This window comes from Euleptes europaea, chromosome 6 (assembly GCF_029931775.1).
Source record: "Euleptes europaea isolate rEulEur1 chromosome 6, rEulEur1.hap1, whole genome shotgun sequence".
NCBI classification, from domain to species: Eukaryota; Metazoa; Chordata; class Lepidosauria; order Squamata; family Sphaerodactylidae; genus Euleptes; species Euleptes europaea.
In genome coordinates, this window is record NC_079317.1 from 106,024,622 (window position 1) to 106,045,632 (window position 21,011).

A 21,011-nucleotide genomic window follows, 5' to 3' on the forward strand; every position below is an offset into this window, starting at 1 on the left:
TGGGGTGACCATCGATCGTTACCTAAATTTAGAGGAGACAGATACACTTGGAGAAAGGCAATGGCTGGCCCAGACTCATCCTATACTTTTGCCCAAAAGCGGATCTCCTAATTTTCTTGGTCCCTCAAGCAACAGGTTTCCACATGCGTACTTTTGAGTTCCAATAGTCTTTAGTCACCCCACACTCACCACTCCAAAACACCAATCACTGAAAACCACATTTGAATGTTGAACAGAACTCCATCCTGCTAGCCACAACATAACTTTTACCTGCAGAGGAAATCTTGAAAGAGTCGCCGAACAGGAAAGCCAGCTCTCCGAACCTTCACTGTTTCCAGCATGCCAGAGTATTGCAGTTGTTTCAGCACCACATCTGGACTGAAGAGGTCTGAAGCCTAAGCAGAGGCCAAGAGTGCACACAAATCAAGAAGAGACAACAAAGAAGTGATTTGTTTTGCAAAGGGCATGCTCAGCATCTCCCATTAACCAGTCCCATATACAAACACAGGAGTGGGCAAAAATATCCCCCCTGAGCTTGAGAGGGAACTGGTGCTTTACAGGACACTTCTTCAAATGAGTGAAAGGAAAGGCACACAAATTGATTTACATGCTACATGCAGAGCCCTCCTTTAAAATTAGGTTCTGCTGACAAAGACTAAGCAGTGGCTCAACAGGTCAGCGCTCATTGTGCTATTCCTTTTTGTGTATGTCCTGCAGGAATCCAGGCCAGACTCACCAAGCCACAACATAACTTTTACCTGCAGAGGAAATCTTGAAAGAGTCGCCGAACAGGAAAGCCAGCTCTCCGAACCTTCACTGTTTCCAGCATGCCAGAGTACTGCAGTTGTTTCAGCACCACATCTGGACTGTAGCCTTACATCTGTAAGGCTACTGTTCCTGCCTGACACCCACAGCTCACGTTCTGCATCTACTACCTTGGCTGGCTGCACACTCACTACAACCCAACTCAATCTTTTTGAGAAAAAGGTAGAAAGCCCCAGTATACCCCCTTCCAATCTACAAAGCGATAGCTTAGCTGCAAAGATCCTGGTGAACTCGCTCTCTCCCTCACCTGGGATCCCCACCACAATTTATGAGATTTACCTTCTCCAGGTTGGGTTTGATGCAGCGAATGAACAGTGGGTTGCAAGTACTGAGTGTGGCCATCAAGGAGTGTAAGGAATCCTAGAAAAAGAGAACAGCATTCATTCCCTGGGAGATATGGATCCTGAGGAATCTGTGTCCTTACCATCCTCCCTGTCACATGCACAAAGACAAACCCACCAGAATTGTCAGATATGATAAAGATACAGAGATCCACAAATATTGGCTTTCATGCATAAACTGCTTTGGGGTGCACACAGATGTACATAAATTAAGAAAATTAAGTCACTTCAGAAGCCCACTTTCTGTATTCTTGTTTGACAAACAGATTGAACACAGCATGATTTTGTCAGTTTGCAACAGAAGCCAGTAATGCACAGAGCTGACTGGCTCACACCCTATCCCCCCACAATCAATAGGGAAATAAAAATAAAATAAAGGGTACATGTACAATTAACTGAATAAATGTACATGCAACACTAAAAATAAAGGCTAGACAACCCACCTGACGCATGGGGGGAGAGAAAGCTTATGGACTGAATCAGGACTTAAATCAGCATCACTTACACCTAGGGGTAGAAGACAAGCTTTCCGGGGGGGGGGGATTATGGCAGATTCTGTATTTAAGGTACATCTGTATGCATCATCAGTGGGCCTGCTGCTCCTACCCTGAACTGGGAGCTGACAGTTGGCCTGCGCCTCTGAGTTCCCATCTTCAGTGTGTCCTCATTGCTGCACCCTGAGACTCTTTCAAAGAGGTCATAGATGAAGTCCAGCCTACGGGGCAAAGAGGACTGGTAAAACAGAGCAGACATGGAACAGCGGCTTGCGAAGACAGCAATGCCCTGGCTGGTGATTGCTGGCCTACTAACTTCCTAAATTGGGTAATGCATTAATTCCTCCATTTGCTGAACTGACAGGTCACACAGATGCCCACATCAACTTTGAAATTGCTGCATTCTACTGGGCCTCAAAGGGCAACAGGCTGAATACCAAACACAGAGAGCTCAAGAACTGTAGCATTCCCATCTTTTAGTCCGCAACTTTGAATACCCAAGAAACAATTCCCCCAAGTTCAAACAGCATGAGTATGTTATGTACATGCTGTTAACCCACCTCTAGCCCACCCTACTGCCCCTCCATAGCTCTGACCGGCTCAGGCTTCATTTTAAATGGCGCTGGGTTACATACCTGCTGTCTTTCAGCATGTTTAAAATATCATCCCGAAAAGTGTCCCTGTTTTTCTCCAGAAAGCCCCTCACATCATAGAGGACCTGCAAATGCCAAGTTGTAACACAAACAAACAAATGTGCCATGACATATCACAGAACAGATGTACTCAATAAGGAGGAAAAACTCATATAAAACTTCCAGATATCATGATGCCTCTTTCCAGCTGATCAGTTAAGAAAAAATAAATACACTAGCCCAGAGGAGAGACAAATATATTATGCGCTGCGACAATGCTTAATTCCAAAGCCCACCACTTCTAAACAGAGGTGAGTTGCACATGCAGCTTCTCTCCACCAACTGCAGCTCTGCAGTCGGCCCCTGTCCCAGGTTGTTTGGCCATCTTGTTGTGAGTCTCTGTTCTGCCTTCAGCACCTCCTAGGAATGTGGAAAGAGTTCACAGATACAACATGAGGACTGAGCTCAGTGCATACATGTTAAACATTATGCACCAGCCAGAACTTCAATCTGGAGAAGTTGTTTCCCACAGAAACTGTAAAGTGAAATGTCATCCTGAACAATGTATCTGCTGCGGTGGAAGAAGATGGCACCTGACAGGCCCAAACCCAAAGCTCTAAGTCTGAGATCTACATGTTGGTAGATGCAGGATACTACTTCTAAACCCCAAGACCATTCGAGACAAACAGTTTCCCACTTTATCCTCCTCGACAGGCTGCAGGTGGAGGCCTGGTTGTTCACTGGCTTCTAGGCCCTGGCCAGCTGCCCCACCAGCCGCCTAGCTAGCTAGTGTGCACCTACCTCTCCGGCATAGTGCTGGATTCCAAACTGGAAATCTGACACTCGGGGCTTCATGTAATACTGGTTGTTCTGAAACAAAGTGAGAGAAGGCTGTTTCTAGCACAGTATACCTGAAGCAACACAAGCAGCCACACAATTTTTTATTGCTGTTTTAGAAACTTGTGGTCTTTAACCAGCCAAATAGTGCATGGCAGAAATAAAATAAGCCCATGTTTCATGAACTGTTAGGTCCAAAGTGGCCCATAACACTTGCCCAGCCTAGTCATCAAAGCAGCCAAGCCTGGAATGGATTGGTGGGGTCAATGCGGAAGAAACAGCCTTGACAAAGGCCCTGTTAGTACTAAATCTCAAACATCCTGACACAACAGAGCCAATTTTTCTGAAAGATTCTCTTCCTCCGATTTAAGCATTCCAGTTATGTCACAAGCCACTGCAACACCCTGCTTTGTGAATTCCCAGAACAGCTAAAATGTACATTCTTTACAGAGTACAGTTTGCATCTGTTAGCTTTTTAGCCATTATCCAGTAAACTGAACAAGGAAGTCTATTCTAGCCTGAATTATTAATCTAATTTTAGCTTCCACCCAATGAATCTTAGCAACTATTCATCTGTAAGAGACTGAGCGTCCTTTGCTTAAGAGAGAACAGCATTATGCTGTTTGATTAAGTTTGAAGAGGGCTAGTTTAGCTTCACAGCACAATAGTCTTGCTATGAGATGACACCAAAAGAGCCTCCCTTGGTTGGAATAAGGTCCCAGCCAAAGAGACTGGAAAGATAAAGTGTAAATAAGTGGCTTAGTGTGGGGGAAACTACATGCGCCTGTCTTGCTCCCTGTGCAGGTTCTTTAAAAACATCCACAGAGCTCCAAACAGAGATACCGTTTTCTTTATCGTATGGCAGAAACCATGTTGTTCTTAGCAGTGATTAAACTTAAAATGCTGAGATCCGATACAGTAAGTGTCATCAGTATGAATGCAGAGGAGGATACACAGAACATGGGATAGGATCATGTGGGGCATTATTGTATGGCTCAGTGCAGGTCTTCTTTCCCCTTTTATCTACAGCTTAATCTTTCTTTCCTATTGACGTGCTCATCTTCCTTCCAAAGACCTGGGAACAGAAAATGCACATCTCTGTATAAATCAGGGCACTGTGTTACATGCTGCAGGAATCTCTCAGTTGGAAAAGCTGGAATGTGTCCAGAGAAGGGCAACAAAGATGGTGAGGGGTCTGGAGACCAAGTCCATAGGACCAAGTCCTATGGGGAAAGGTTGAAGGAGCTGGGTATGTTTAGCCTGAAGAGGAGAAGACTGAGAGGGGATATGATAACCATGTTCAAGTACTTGAAGGGCTGTCATATAGAGGATGGTGCAGAGTTGTTTTCTGTTGCTCAAGAAGGTCGGACCAGAACCAATGGGTTGAAATTAAATCTAAAGAGTTTCCGTCTAGACATTAGGAAGAATTTTCTAACAGTTAGAGCAGTTCCTCAGTGGAACAGGCTTCCTTGGGAGGTGGTAAGCTCTCCTTCCCTGGAGGTTTTTAAGAAGAGGTTAGATGGCCATCTGTCAGCAACGCTGATTCTGTGACCTTAGGCAGATGATGAGAGGGAGGGCATCTTGGCCATCTTCTGGTCACTAGGGGTGTGGAGGGGGAGGTAGTTGTGAATTTCCTGCATTGTGCAGGGGGTTGGACTTGATGGCCCTGGTGGTCCCTTCTAACTCTATGATTCTATGATTCTATGAGTGTCCGCAAATCATAGCTGGTCCAGAGCTCAATTGTGAAGCTGTTAGGCATTTTTTTCACTATCTCCCCTGCAATCTGATTATTTTTATGGTCACATTGCTTTCTGATCATTTAAAAAAAAATGGCAGTAAAACATTGCTAGATCACTGGAGTGTTAAAACAATAGTCTCAGCAGGTTCTCTGAATTCCCAGCGTTCGTTTGTTTTAAAAAGTAAGTCTCTATCATCTTCCCTGCAGAGATACAAGGAAAAAGGCATATCTCCACAAGGGAAGAGGCTAGATACATTTTTTAAAGGAAAAGAAATCACTCGTCTTCAGGTTGGGGGGAGGAGATACGGATCCTTCAGATACTATTTAAAACGGCACCAGTGAACGCTGGCTCAGGAGCCGTTTTCTTTAGCATTTTGTTTCCTGATTCTTCCACCTTCACTTCTTCCACCTTCACCTTACCTTCACTTCAGCATTCTATTGCTAAACTTGTCCTTTAAAAACAAAACAAAAATTGTGAGGGGGTGGAGAAGCAGCTTGCGCTGGCTGCTCTGTAGAATGTCTGCTTCTGTTTTTTTGCTACTACTTGTTTCACATATTATTTAAACTGGTTCTGGTTAATGCAGGGTCAGGAGCCATTTGTTGAGCATTCGGTTCTCCAACCCTTCCATGTGTGCGCTAATCATCCAATCAGTAAACAGAGAATCACCAGTTTGGTAGAGGAGGAAATGTCTCTAGTGTTTCTGTGCAGTGGTGCTAGCCTCCATGTGCAAAAATTAAAAAAGGGGGTAGGCACTGTGACACCACCGGTGATACATAGCACCCTTGCTGGATATTCCTCTTTATCTGGCCATGTGTGGAAGAAGTACACCAACTCCACAACAGAAGAGAATCAGAGGAAAGCGCATGTGTGCAGAACGCTTTCCCCAAGCTAATTTAAATGTTTGTGGAGCAACTGCTGAGAAAATCTGGAATACGTTGGGAATGTGGAATAGCCCTTTGTAAACTAACCAGAAGAACTGCCCCCCATTCCTCTGTCTGATGAATATATATTCCAGAAGAGACTGGATTTTGATAGTTTTACAATATTACAATATCTATTTTTCAAAAACTGCACTAGTTAAAACGAGCCTTGATTACTTACCGTGAAGGCTCCTTCTGCTCTGAGATACGAAGGGCATCTATGATTGGGTGTTTCGGCTTCGCTTGCTTCGGGAGGCAGGACCTTAAAAACTTTCACTCCCACATCCTGTCTCCTGGGAAACGCCCCCTTTCTTCTCCAGTTCAAAACTTTCCGAGAAGCTAATGGGCTAAAATGCAAGTCCCCCAGGAGAACAATACTTGGAACAAACAGGTTATGAACAACAAGGAACAATAAGGAATAACAGTGTCTACAGATATTAGTCATTACAAGACCAAAAAACGAAGGCAGAGAAGGAAGCAACAGAACTAAAAAGTGCTGCTTAATGTTATACTAACCCTTACCAGAAAACTAGCTAATGAAGGATGGCAGGGAGGGGAGATGCCCTTCGTATCTCAGAGCAGAAGGAGCCTTCACGGTAAGTAATCAAGGCTCGTTCTCGCTCTGAGAGAGAAGGGCATCTATGATTGGGACATACCAGAGCTGTCCCTATAGGGCGGGCTAGACATCCTGCAGTACGCTCTGGAGGACGCGCCTACCGAAGGCGGCGTCCGCCGAAGCGTACAGATTTAATTTATAGTGCCTGACAAAGGTTGAAATGGAAGACCACGTCGCGGCCTTGCAAATTTCCTCCAAGGGGGCCCTACGGTCAAAGGCCGTAGAGGTGGCTGCGCTCCTGACTGAATGGGCCGTGATTCTAGGTGGAACCGCTAGTTTACTGTGAGTGTATGCCTGAGAAATGCACTTGGTGATGGTTCTACTAATAGCTGCCCGGGACATGGCTTTCCCTTTGTTGGGTGGGGAAAGATTGATAAAAAGGGCGTCCGATGTCCTACAGGAGCCTGTGCGCCTAATGTAAATTCGCAAGGCGCGTCTCAAATCTAAGGAGTGCCACTCCTTTTCCTTTAAGGTTTTGGGGTGTGGACAAAAGGAAGGCAAAACAATTTCCTGTTCCCTATGAAATCTAGAATTTACTTTTGGGCAGAAGGATGGGTCCGGCCTGAGCACTACCTTATCTGCATGGAAGGTACAGAGACCTGGCCTAACTGACAGGGCGCTAAGTTCTGAAACCCGTCGAGCTGATGTCACAGCCGTCAAGAATAACGTCTTCATGCGGAGCCAAATGAGGCCCACTTGGCGAAGGGGTTCAAATGGAGGTTTGGTGAGGGCGGTCAAGACCGTATGTAAACTCCAAGTCGGAAACCTATGGATGACTGGTGGAGAAACTAACGCCACACCCCTCAAAAAGGCCTGGACATGAGGATGTTTGGCAATTGGAAAACCTGATAGCTTGGGAACTATGGTGGCAATGGCAGCCAACTGCCGGCGTAGTGTGGAAACCTTCAGCCCTTGCTTACGCCCGTCTTGTAGAAAGGCCAGGACATCTGACACGCGAGGTCGTAATGGATTGACACGTTTACGTCGGCACCATCTGGCAAAGGCCCTCCAAGAGGAATTATAAATTCTGATTGTTGAAGGTCTCCGAGACGCTAAGATGGTATCCGTAATTTCTGCAGAGTAGCCTAAGCCTAGAAACCTGTCCCTTTCAATGCCCAGGCGGTCAGTTTGTACCAGCCTGGGTTGGGGTGAAGAATCGGACCTTGATGCAGAAGATCTTGCCTGACTGGTAGTCTCCAAGGTTCTTGGGCGGACAGTTATCTCAGTGTTGGGAACCACGGCTGACGAGGCCAATAAGGAGCCACTAGGATCACTGATGCTTTCAGACCCCGTATGCGACGCAACACCCGTGGTATTAAGGGTAGCGGAGGGAATGCATAGAGAAGCTCCCTGGGCCAAGGAGACACCAGTGCGTCGGTCTGTTCTGCTCCGCTCTGTTTGTACCTGGAATAGAACCTGGGGAGCTGGCGGTTTTCGGATGACGCGAATAGATCTAACTTTGGATGTCCGAATCGTAGGGAGATTTGTTGAAACACTTCTTGGTGAAGAGACCATTCTGCTTCGCTCAGGGTTTCCCTGCTGAGCCAGTCCGCTTGTACATTCAAGGTCCCTTGAATGTGTTCTGCAGTGATGGAGGACAGGTTGGCTTCGGCCCAAAGCATCAAGCGTCTGGCTTCCCTGCTGAGTATAGCCGAGCGGGAGCCCCCCTGCTTGTTGATGTGAGCCTTTGTGGCCACATTGTCTGTCCTCACTAGAAGATCCACCCCCTGGATCTGAGACTGGAAGAATTTCAAGGCCTTTAGGACAGCTCTGATCTCGAGGGCATTGATATGAAGTTTCGTTTCTCTGGAGTTCCATACTCCCTGAGCCGGCCGACCCAGGAGAGTGGCTCCCCAGCCCGAGAGACAGGCATCCGTAAAAATTTCCGTTGGCGTGGGTCTGATGAAAGGGAGGCCTTTGGACAGGTTGCTGGTCTCTGACCACCAGATGAGGCTGGACTTCACTTGTTCTGGCACGACTAGGAGTCTGTCCCGCTTCCTTGTGATGTCTTTTTGGTAAGTGTTGAGAAAATTTTGAAGAGGTCTCGCATGTAGTCTGGCCCACTGCACAGATTGAATGCAGGCTATCATCATGCCTTGAAGCTTGGCCAGCAGCATCAGTCGAGACGACTTGGAGATGATCGTTCTCCTGGAGATCTCGCAAATTTTGGAGACCTTGTCCTCTGGCAAGATGAGAAGATTGGTGGCAGTATTGATATAGACGCCTAAATGACGAACGTGTTGTGACGGAGTCAACTGGCTCTTTTCGAAGTTTGCCAGGAAGCCATGTTCCGTGAGGATCTGTAACACCATAGTTGTGTGATCTTGACTCTGCTGTTCTGATGACGCACAAATCAAGAGATCGTCCAGATAGGGGTGGAGTCTTACGCCCCTCTCGCGTGCCAACGCCACTAACGTTATCATTACTTTGGAGAACACCCGCGGCGCAGAGGTAAGACCAAAGGTAAGAGCTGTGAACTGGTAATGCAGATGATGAAACTGGAAGCGCAGAAATCTGCGATGTGACGGGTGGATCGGGATGTGAAGATAAGCTTCCTTGAGATCCACTGAAGTAAGGTAGTCTCCCGGTCTGAGGGCCTCTGCAATCGACTTTAATGTCTCCATGCGGAACTTCCTTCGATGGATGAATTTGTTTAGAAATTTTAAATCGAGAATGGCTCGCCAATTGCCGTCTCGTTTTGGCACGGTAAAGAAGATCGAGTAGACACCGGATCCTCTCTCCAGCGGAGGGACTTCTTCTATGGCACAGATATCCACCAGGTGCTGTATGGCAGACAACGTTCTGAGCCGTTTCTGTTTGTTCATGGGACGTGGGGAGGGCACGACCCGGTCTGGAGGAACCCTGAAAAACTCTATTTGATAACCCAGTGAAACTATTTTTAGAACCCAGGGGTCTGGATGGGAGGAAGTCCATTGTTCCTGGAAAAATTTTAGCCTGCCCCCCACAGGCAGCAGGAGGGCGTCATTGTTTGGATTGACGTGGGGCTTTGTCCCCTCTGTCTGACTGGGTATTGGTGAAGCGGGGGGACCTGTTAAAGCGACCTCCCCTACGAAAGGACCCACGCTGTGAGGTCCACTGGCCCTTTTTATTATCCGGTCTGTAGCGCGACAGGGTATGAAAGGATCGAAAGGAGGTCTGGTTGTGATATTTGTAATCTTTGTTCAAAGCCTTGGGAAGGGCTTTCTTCTTATCTTTGGTTTCAACTAGTATGGATTCCAAAGATTCTCCAAATAACTTGTCACCTTGGTATGGGTAGCCCATCAGAACGACTTTGGATCGGTGTCCAACTTGCCATGGTCGGATCCACATGGCTCTCCTAGCTGCCACTGTGGTGGCCATGGCTCTGGCGGAAAAAATCATGGCATCTAGGGAGGAGTCAGCCAAGAAGGAAACCGCTTTAAGGATTCTTGACACTCCCTCGAGGGCATTCCTGTCGTCTTCAGGCACAAGCTGAGCTAGCTTCCTGACCCACACGATTGCTGCCCTTGATACTAAGGCCGAGGTGATGGATACACTGGTAGCTAGGGCTGAAGCTTCATGGGAACGTTTACAGGCTAGATCCACTTTGCGATCAACAGGATCTCTGATCATTACTTGGCCCTCTTCTGTAGCCAGGTCTGCAGAGTGGAGGGCTGAAACAGGGGATTCAACTGTGGGGACCTTAAGCAGGTTGGCTGAGGCAATTGCCAAGTTGTAAAACTTTTTGGTAAATTGAGGGGCCCTCTTTCCCCCCATAGGCTTGGCCCATTCAGACTTAATTAAGCCAGTAAAGTAATCTGGAACAGGAATGACTTTGGAAGGAGAGTCATTCATATGAAAAAATTCCCTGGACCCTTTTCCCTTCCCAGTAGGGGGAACTGTGGTCTCCTCTGACAGGTCTAAGGCTGCCAGGGTTTTAGTCAGAAGTGAGGGGAAATCATCAGCATTGAAAATCCTATTTTGCTTATTTTCTGCACCCCCTTCCTCTTCACTAGAAGAGAATTCACCTTCCTCTCTCTCCCTTCCTTCATCATCTGTGGAAAAGGGGGAGGCATCAGGTTCCCCCTGGACAGAAAAGGAAAGGGACTGAGCATTGAGACTAGCCTTAGAAGGGCGTTGCTTGCTCCTTTTAGTTTTGGCGCGCAAATCCTCCCCCTTTCGGATGTGAGGGAGGGAAGGATCCCGTGAGGTAGAGGGGCCGCGGGAAGGGACTGGGGAAGACAAACTGACCATTCTCAGTCCTTCAGCAAAGGAATCTCTCACTAAGGCAGACAACTCCGCCCTTAAAAATTCCAGTCCGCCCGCCAGTCCCCCCGCCCCCATAGGAACCGGCAGCGAGGGTACGTTACCGGTGGAGATATCTGAGGCTGGCCCCTGCGAGGCAGAAACGGCGCCACAAGGTGGAGTCGAAGCGGCTGCTGCCGCTGAATGCTCCGTGCCGCTGCCAAGAGACGGAACGGACTCAGCCGTTGTGAGCTCAACTGAGGGGCCTGGGAACGGAGCGGTCAGCGCCGCTGTGTGTCCCTGAGCGCTTTGGAGCTCCGGTGGGCATGCGCTCATTTTCGGAAGTTTCGGGGCCTTGTGACCACGGGCGACACTGAGGAGGCGTTTGGCGGCTTTCCCGTGCGCCGACCCGACCTTCTTCTTTTTAGGCGCGGCTTTTTTCTTGCCCTTAGGATCTGGCAAATAGCTGCAGGAGGGATGGTCCTCTTCAGCAGCCGGCCTAAGAAGAGAGGGATCCAGATCGCCCTGGGCGATGTACTGGTCGGGACGATCCTCCGCCATTTTGTTTTGGCGGGAGCTGACTACTCTCCCGTCCCCCTCAATTAGTAACCTACACAGAGGTGAAATAATCAGGGAAGATAAGAATAAGATAGAAATAGATAGGGATTAGATAAGAAAGACAGAAGTAACTTTCCTAAGGCTGTAGCAGAGAGGCTAAAAAAAACACGCTCTCCCGATTAGCGAGGCAGGAAAGAACTGGAGAAGAAAGGGGGCGTTTCCCAGGAGACAGGATGTGGGAGTGAAAGTTTTTAAGGTCCTGCCTCCCGAAGCAAGCGAAGCCGAAACACCCAATCATAGATGCCCTTCTCTCTCAGAGCGAGAAGATTCATTTCACAACCCAGGTTTTTTAAATCTCTATAAACAGATAGGGGCAAAGTTAATCAATGCCTCTCCTTATGTTCTCCTTAATGCTTTAAGGTTATCAGTAGGGCTGTGCAAAAAAAAAAAAAAAATTCCCGTAAATTTCGGGTTTGGGTTTATTGGAACCAAATTTTTTCAGTACACCCGAAATAAGTCGAATTCCCATACTGGTAAATATGGGACCGGCTTTTTTCTGGGAAACCCCCCAAAAATTGGCTATTAGAGTCCACAGGGATTTGTTGTGGCTCTTGGAGGCTCTTGGAGGGGCATTTTTGAAGGTAGATCCCACAAATTTGCAGCATAGCTACAAGGGACTCTCCTTGCCTGAACCCCCAAGTTTGGTGAAGATTGGGTCTGGGGGTCCAGAGTCATGGGGTCTGGAAGGCCCCCATCCTCCTCCATAGAGAATAAACAGTGAAGTGGCATGGTCAGAATCTCTATTATGAATTTCTCTTTGTATCTCTATGGAGGAGCCCAGCAAATTTTCCCACTATTGAAAGCAACCCGGAAAAGCCAAACAATTACCTCGTTTTTTCAAGGATTTTAAATTCGGCTTTTTGCTTTCTCCCCAGGCTTTGCCATTCAGTATACCCAAACCCGAAATTTACCGAAATGGCTTTTTTTTTCAGGGGGAGGGGGGTTTGGTTCAGGTTTATCAATATGCACAGCCCTAGTTATCAGGCAATGCCTTGCTTTGTGTATGGTCAACTGTTGGTGGTTTTGGAAGATGGCTCTGAAATCCAGGGACATTTCCACTTGCCTGGCCAGTTCACTCCTGGTTTTCAGAAGGACACTTAAAACCTTTTTCTTCAGGAAGCTAATTGATGTTGGCTATATTTTGTTTTGATTCTGCTTGTGATTTATGTTGGTCTTATACTGCAAATGTAATATTTTACTGTAGTTTTTATTCTATTTTTCAAACTGTGAACCGCTTCAAATGCAGCATACAATTTTTAGAAATATCTAAATAAATGTGTACAATGCTACAAATGTAAACATGTGCTTACTTACCCCATGCTGGCTATGGAGCTTTTCCAGAAGGGTGCCATCTGTGCCTTTGGGAAATCTACTTTCTTCATTAACCAGTGCCAACAAACCAAGTTTCTGCAGCAAAACAAGAGAGGGACTCACAATCAGTCCCTCAGTTGCAATCAGTTGCAATCACAAATAGCATGGTGAGGTGCCAGGCTTATAGCAAAATTAGACTGTTACTTTCTAGAAAAAAGATGTACTAAAAGGGACCATTCACAGTGGGTAGCCGTGTTAGTCTGTCTGCAGTAGTAGAAAAGGGCAAGAGTCCAGTAGCACCTTAAAGCACCTTAAAGACTAACAAAAATATTTTCTGGTAGGGTATGAGCTTTCGTGAGCCACAGCTCACGCCTTCAGAAAGCTCATACCCTACCAGAAAATATTTTTGTTAGTCTTTAAGGTGCTACTGGACTCTTGCCCTTTTCTACTAAAAGGGACCACTCCATCTACTAAAAGGGACCACTCCATCTCTCATCCTAATCCTCAGAGCAGTTTCAAATACGAGTACAGGTAGAGTATCCCTTATCTGGACATCCCATATCCGGACTGATCCAAAAACTGGACCCTTCGAGCCAGCATATAGTCAGATCCATGCTGCCTGCTTTCAATGTTTCCTCTCACCTAAAAAAAATAAAATACAGTGTACACTGCATCGTAGGTAACAAGGCAGGAAGTCCTAGAATGTCTAGACCAGTGGTTTCCAACCTTTTTTTGACCAGGGACCACTAGAACTTTTTTGTTCGGTGCAGGGACCCCAAGGTTCAAAATAAAAATTCCGAGTGCCAATGCGGCAATTTAACCTGAATACTGAGGTTTTAGTTTAGAAAAAACAACTCATATGTTAACATCTTTTGCCTTAAAAGAAAAACACAATAGCAGAGCTTTCAATGATACAAACAACTTTTTATTGAAAGGCAAATCCAAGGCAAAACCTCCCATTCACAGATGGCCAATAACCCCCCATGCAGAGTTTTGAGAATCTGGATGGGGAAAACGTGCATCTGAGCGGCAAATCCAAGGCAAAACCTCCCATTCACAAATGGCCAATAACCCCGTCCCGCAACAGCTGTTAGCCCTTCCATCGCGGGCCCTCTACAATGCAGCACACTTACCGCACAGGAGGGCAACCCATGCCTGGAGGCTAGCCCGGGGGGCCGTCTTCCGTCCCCAACGGAGGGAGCCAGGAGGGCGGCACGAGCGCCAACAAGCGCCCCTTCGGCCGAGTCGCCGGCAAGGGAGGACGGTGGCCGCGTGAGCGGCCTGGGGGCAGGGGGGAACCAAGGCCCAGCCGGTCCCTTGCCAATACGTCCCCTCTCCTCTAGGAAGCCGTCACGAGAGAGGAGCACAGCAAGGGACCTCCCCACAAACATCCGGGAGACAGGAGGACGAGCGAGGGGGAGGCGAAGACACGCGCCACCAGCTTCTGAGCGGCCCGCCGGCTAGCTGGGCGTCGGACGAGCCCGGCCGGGACACGGGCGGGGCGGAAGGCGAAGGGTCAGACTGACGGAAGTCCCGGCCCAGCCTGGTGTGGGGGCAGGGGAGGCGTTTAAGAGGGGGTCGGCCCTATAAAGAGGGAACGGGGTGGAGGCCGAGGAGGATCGCCACGGGAAGGCAAATCCAAGACCTCCTCCTCCTCACTGCCACCGCCTGGGCTCCTTCCTACCTTCCCTCCCCGGGGGGCCTGCCATCCGCCCGTCCTCAGCGCCTCGGCCTCCTCCGCCAGCCAAAACCAGCGGGAAAATCCCGCCCGCTGATTGGCTGCTGCCACCGCCCGCCTTGGCGCTGCCGGCCCTCGAGTGCCGCGTGCAAAACCCGGCCGCGCTGTGAGGAGAGGGAAAGGGGGGGAGGAGGAGCGCGCTTTACCTCACACACGGCCCCTGAGCCACGGCCGCAGCTCAACTGAGAGGGAGAGAGCTGCGTGCCGGACCCCTGGTAGTCCGCGGACCACCGGTATAACTTTGTTTCGCGGACCCCTGGTTTAGTTCTCGCGGACCCCGGTTGGGAACCACTGGTCTAGACAAACTAACAAGTCACAGGGACCAGACGGTATTCATCCTAGAGTTCTTCAAGAACTCAAATGGGAAATTGCTGAACGTCTAACAAAGTTATGTAATATGTCCCTTCGATCAGCCTCTGTACCAGAGGACTGGAGAATGGCCAATGTAACACCCATTTATAAAAAAGGTTCCAGGGGGGACCCAGGAAATTACAGGCCAGTTAGCTTAACGTCTGTTCCGGGTAAATTAGAGGAATGCATTATTAAAGATAAAATTGTCAAGCATATAGAAGGGCAAGGTCTGCTGGGCAAAACCCAACATGGCTTCTGTAAGGGTAGGTCCTGTCTCACTAACCTATTAGAGTTTTTTGAAAGCGTCAGTAAGCATGTGGACAGGAATGAGCCTGTGGATATTGTGTATTTGGATTTCCAAAAAGCTTTTGACAAAGTCCCCCACCAAAGACTGCTAAGCAAACTTCATAGTCACGGGATAAGAGGACAAGTCCTATTATGGATTGAGAGCTGGCTGAAAAATAGGAAGCAGAGAGTAGGAATCAATGGTCACTTCTCACAATGGCGGGATGTGAGCAGTGGGGTGCCTCAGGGATCTGTGTTGGGATCGGTGCTTTTCAACCTGTTCATCAATGACCGGGAGTTGGGGTTAAACAGTGAAGTAGCGAAGTTTGCAGATGACACAAAATTATTTAGGGTGGTTAAAACAAAATCGGACTATGAAGAGCTCCAGAAGGATCTCTGCATACTGGAAAAATGGGCATTAAAATGGCAAATGAGATTCAATGTAAGTGTAAAGTGATGCATATTGGGACAAAAAATCCCAACTTCACATATACACTGATGGGATCTGTGCTGGCAGCGACAGACCAAGAAAGGGATCTTGGGGTGGTAGTGGATAGCTCAATGAAGATGTCAACCCAGTGTGCGGCTGCTGTAAAAAAGGCAAATTCCATGCTGGCTATAATTAGACGAGGTATAGAGAATAAAACTGCTGATATCATACTGCCCTTGTACAAATCTATGGTGAGACCACACTTGGAATACTGTGTACAGTTCTGGTCACCACACCTAAAAAAAGGATATTACAGAGCTTGAGAAGGTACAGAAAAGAGCAACCAAAATGATTAGGGGACTAGAGCAACTGTCCTAAGGGGAGCGGTTAAGACGCTTAGGGCTGTTTAGCTTGGAAAGAAGGTGGCTGAGGGGAGACATGATAGAGGTCTATAAAATTATGCATGGTTTGGAGAGAATGGACAGGGAGAAGTTTTTCTTCCTCTCCCATAATACTAGAACATGGGGTCATCTGCTAAAGCTGGAGGGTGAGAGATTCAAAACAGATAAAAGGAAATACTTTTTCACACAACGCATAGTTAAATTGTGAAACTCCCTGCCCCAGGATGTGGTGATGGCTGCCAGCTTGGAGGGCTTTAAGAGGGGAGTGGACATATTCATGGAGGAGAGGGGTATTCATGGCTGTTAGTTAGAATGGATACTAGTCATGCTGCATACCTATTCTCTCTAGTATCAGAGGAGCAGGCCTATTATTTTGGGTGTGGTGGAACACAGGCAGGATGGTGCTGCTGCACTCGTCTTGTTAGTGGCTTCCTAGAGGCACCTGGTTGGCCACTGTGTGAACAGACTGCTGGACTTGATGGACCTTGGTCTGATCCAGCAGGGCCTTTCTTATGTTCTTATGTAGGTGGAGAGTGAAAACCTGCCATTGTTAGTTTGTTTGTTGTTGTTCTTGTTTAACAGCTGATACAGGTATTCTGGTGAGATAGTTACACCTTTGCTTTCTGATGGTCCAATGAACACAAAATTATTTAAAAATATTGTTTAAAATGACATTCAGGCTATGTGTAAAAAGTATATATAACACATAAATGCATTTGGGTCCCATCCCCAAGATATCTCATTATGTAGATGCAAAAATTCCAAAATATTCCAATATACGGAAAGATCTGAAATACAGACCACTTCTGGTCCCAAGCAATTTGGATAAGGGATAAACCTGTAATATCTAAATTTGGATTTGAGAAGAAAAGTAGAGCCCCGAAGAAGCAGAAGTTGTGCCTAGTTCTGATCTCACATTAACTGTATTCAGCTGCATTTGCAATTTAGCTTAATACAGCCAATGTTCTCATCCTCATTGTGAGTGGGCAGTCTTATGGCAAGGGGTAGCTCTACCAGACAGGCAAACTCAGCCACTGCTTGGGACAGCAATATTTCAAGGGCACTGGCTTACAATGTAATCCTAAACAGTTACAATGGCCCAAATTAAAAGGTATAACTCTGACTGGGATTGCACTGCACTGCCTGCACTTTTGAAAGTGTAGCAACTCATGGGCTCAGTGATGTAGCCTGTATTCCTGGGGATCTGATCAAGAGCCTGCTGATCTCCACTGCCAACAGACATTAAAACTGAAAGGGAGAAAATTACATCCGACAATGCCTCATCATGTAACATGATAGTGTAACAAAGGTCAGAGTAGATACTACTGACCTAGACGGATCTATGGTCTGACTTGGTAGCAGGCAGCTTGATACATCTATATATGCTCAGCATACAATAAGACTCGATGGTAGAGAGAAGGGGAGGGGAAATGTTTATTCACTAACAGAAGAAACAAAAGAAAAGAAAAACCTGGACTGGTTGTTGTGCAGCAGCTCTCACCTTCATCCAATCCCAGTTAAGTCCTTCCTCCTCCTCCTCTTCCCCAGACTCCTCTTTCTCTTACCCACAATGCCCCATTCCTTGTCCTTCCTCAGACTTGCCCCTTCATTTACCCACAGCAATGGCAGAAGTGTGTGTATCTTAAAGTGTCCCTTATACCTGGGAATAGGCATTGCTTTCTAAAGGGAAAGGTGGGGAGAATGAAGTACAGACCATGAGAAATGTATCTTCAGAGAGGAAGAACAGTCTTGACAGCATCTTCCCTGGCTTTTTAGCCAGAAGGACCTACCTTCTCAATAAGATCCAGGCACTCTGCATTATCCATCCAATCAATGGCTTCCCAGCATATCCCCTCTCTGCCAAAGAAGGGGAAAAAACAAGTCAAGCATTCATTTGTGATGAATAGGGATGAAAGAGCAGCAAAGGGCTTAGCATTTGGGATTGGGGGAGCCACAGAAGAGGAAGAAGGGGTTAATATAATTCCCTAAGTGAAAGGAAAAGAGCACCAAGGTGTGGAAAAACTATGTGTGAAGAAATAAGCAACATCACCTTCCAGCCACTCTGGCATTTCCATTTGGAATTCAAACAATTACATCTAAAACTGCTTGGCTTTCAGCAGCTTTTCATCAGAGAGCCACAGGCTCTCCTCCATGCAGGCTGCCCCTGGGTAATAATTGCCACCTCCTGAGAGGCCACTTACACTACCTGTTGTATTCAAGCTGCTCCAGGGAGAAAATGTGCTTGTTGAAGTACTCCTGGAGCTTCTCATTTGCATAGTTAATGTTAAACTGCTCAAAGCGATTCACCTGGGAGTGTGAAAAGAGACACCAATATTAATATCTACTTTGGGAAAAGATCTTTCTCTTCTGGGCCACATGGAAATGCACTTGCAGGAAGCACAGAAGGGGCAACTGTACATAGTGTCAGCTTCTTCCTTCTCCCACGGGCCACAACCTCTGCTCTAAAATACTCAATCAGTACACAGGGGTATATAGATCAAGACCACCAGCTTAAGAGGCAGCGATATGCATACCCCCCTCAGTGTTCCTCTGGGGCTATTAACACATGGCAGGGTTCTGGTTTGTTTCTCCCTGTCCTGTCTCACACTTATTAATAATGTGTTCAAAAAGTTGAATGCATGGACAGGGACAAACAAAGATGAAGGGGTGCCTTCCCCGGAGGGAGAAGCCACTTCCTGGCCCCTGTGGTGGAGGCAACTTTCCACCCCCGCCCTGTGCCTCTCTCTGCCTCTCCCCCCGCTCACCCGTGCCCTCCTCCACCTCCCCCCAACACCAGACGGGGTTGTAAGTCCACCTGACTGCAGCCTGCAGCATGGAGCCCCACCGTCAGCGGCAGAGGTGCGGCAGCAGCTCCTTCGGTCAGCAACAAACGACACACACCTCCAGCCGCAGGAAGCTGCAGCTCCGCCTCGGATGGTGGCTGGAAGCATGCTGCCTGGAAGCATGCTGCCTGGAGCCCCACCGGGTCCTTCTTGCACTGACGCTGCAAGCTTCCAACCGGCGTCAGCGGAGGCTTCCTGTGTCCACACTGCAGACAGCTGGAAGTGTACAGAGTCGGCTCAGGAAGCCGCCACCACCGCTTCGCCGCCTGTAACTCCGACTAGTGCTGGCTAGTCCTGGGGGGAGGCGGGGGATGGCGCGGTGGGGGGAGAGGTAGAGAGAGAGATGCTCAGGGGGGAGAGGGGGAGAGAGAGAGGTGCAGGGTGGGGTGGGGTGAGGAAAAGGTGCCACCGCTGCCCCTGCCGGGGCTGGGCAGTGCCTTGTACCCGGCAGGGAAAAGAGCCGCCGCTGCTGCTGTCGGTGCCCAGAAGTCTCCCGGTGGGGAGTCGACCTGGGCGCCCAGCATGCACGGGCGAACTCCTACCTCTGTTGTGCGCCTTCCATTTAAGTCACGACAACAGAGGAATGGGAAAACCTGGGATGTAGCAAGAGGGGGAGGGTTGACCGCGCACGTGGGCGAAGCACGTGCGTGTCAACCTCACCAATTCGCTACACTCCCGGGAGAAAAGAGGGAGAAAGCGGCCATGCGTTAATGGTCTATGAGGGAATGCAGGCACATCCACACATGCCAAAGGAAAGAGATCTACTCTGCATCTATATTATTGTAGTGAACTTAAATGTCCTTCCCTGAATCACTACTGTAAGACATAAGAAATGTCAAAGTACTTGAATTACCCATGACAACACTGCCTTTCTGTCCCCCCTCATTGCAGTATCAGTCCAGCTTCTTTTCTGCAAGCATTAAAGGAATCTTTAGTTCATGATGGGATCCCCAACAATATAAGTTCTAACCTGGAAATTCTCAAATCCAAAGATATCCAAGATTCCCACAGACTTAAAGTTTTCCTTTCCTTTTATTTTTGTATTAATTTTGCCAATGATCCATGAGAAACACCGCGAATAAAGGGCCATGGTAAGCGAGTCCCTGGAGTCAGCAGCCTAGGAGCAAACGCAGAGGAAGACGCTTTGTCAGACACAACAGCTGCCAGCAATGGGTGGAAATTTTTTGAGTCAGAGGTGGAAGCCCCCACCAGCAGTCTGAATTATATAGTCAAAAGATAAACTTCACTGTTTCACCTGCTGTTTGTGAAGCTAGGCACTAGTCAGCCAAACTTCCCATTACCCTGTGTGTGTATGTGTGGTGTTCTAAATAAATTCCTTTCACGTTTAAAGGACCTCAGTTTCTCAAAGGAAAATATAAAACAGGAGACAGGAAAGCCACAAAGCCTCTCCTTTGGCTCAGGACCCTCCCCCAGTGTCTTTTGGAAAATCTAAGACCTAAACTACAAATTACTGGCTGCTGCCATCTTACACCTCTGCAGTAACATACTGGCTGAAGAAAACATGTGACTTGACATCATAGTCAGAACTGCCTCGCCTGCCTTTCCCTTCACTGGCTGCTGCTTGGAAGGGCAAGGAAACTTTGCACACAATGATGTCACCTCATGTCTCTTTAACACATTACCAGAGAGACATAGAAAACAAGAAAGATAAGGAGCCAATCACATATAGTAAGTGCAGACAAAAGGGAAGTGGAATTCAAGTGGCTGGACTGCATCGTCAGTCCATAGCCCTGCCGCAGCTTCCAGGAACTGGCTTCTGGCTCACCACACCCAGCTCTGGGACCAAAGCAGAGGCAGGGCAGGGGCTGATGGGCATGTGCCTTCTATAAAAGGCTCTATTCACTGCCCTGCATGCCTTCTACTCAACCCACCGAAAATGCCAAAGCTCGGCATGGTAATGAGTTTTTCATACAATGGAAATTGACTGAGATCTCTGCATCCTCCCATGCCCAGAACAGCATCTGACAACAGCTGTCTGCCATCCCTGGAGAGATGGGGAAATAGCATTTGGAAGCAGAATGCTTCACTAGCAACCATCAGCAACTGCTTGATGTCTTTTGTAAAATCCAGCAACGGATGAGCTGTGTTTAACACTCCCCTCCACACACAGAAGCTGGCATCTAGCATCTTTAGAAACTTAGCTGCCATTTAAGTTGAGCATGGTTGCAGAAATAAGAATGTACGATCTGTGGACCAGATCAAAGAGCCATCTAGTCTAGCACTCAGTTTGCAACAGTGGCCAACCAGATTTTATTTATATATTTATACTCTATCCACCTTCCAAGGAACCCAGACAGTGTACATGGCTCTTGCAACTCCCTTTATCTTTACACAACAACCTGTGAGGTAGGTTAGCTCAATGTAATCCATTGAGTTCCATGCCAG

General features: G+C 47.7%; 1 protein-coding gene across 1 annotated transcript in view; it reads right to left on the reverse strand.

Annotated features, from left to right (window-relative positions):
* Positions 1-21,011, reverse strand: part of LOC130479639 (unconventional myosin-X-like) — a 130,643-nt gene that overhangs the window by 44,866 nt on the left and 64,766 nt on the right. The window contains exons 14-22 of the mRNA XM_056852032.1: positions 19,576-19,722; positions 17,969-18,069; positions 17,553-17,619; positions 12,561-12,653; positions 3,094-3,162; positions 2,296-2,378; positions 1,773-1,881; positions 1,105-1,185; positions 271-395 (exon numbers count right to left, since the gene is read on the reverse strand). Of these exons, the coding sequence (XP_056708010.1) occupies positions 271-395; positions 1,105-1,185; positions 1,773-1,881; positions 2,296-2,378; positions 3,094-3,162; positions 12,561-12,653; positions 17,553-17,619; positions 17,969-18,069; positions 19,576-19,722 (875 nt within the window). The remainder of the gene's footprint in view (positions 1-270; positions 396-1,104; positions 1,186-1,772; positions 1,882-2,295; positions 2,379-3,093; positions 3,163-12,560; positions 12,654-17,552; positions 17,620-17,968; positions 18,070-19,575; positions 19,723-21,011) is intronic.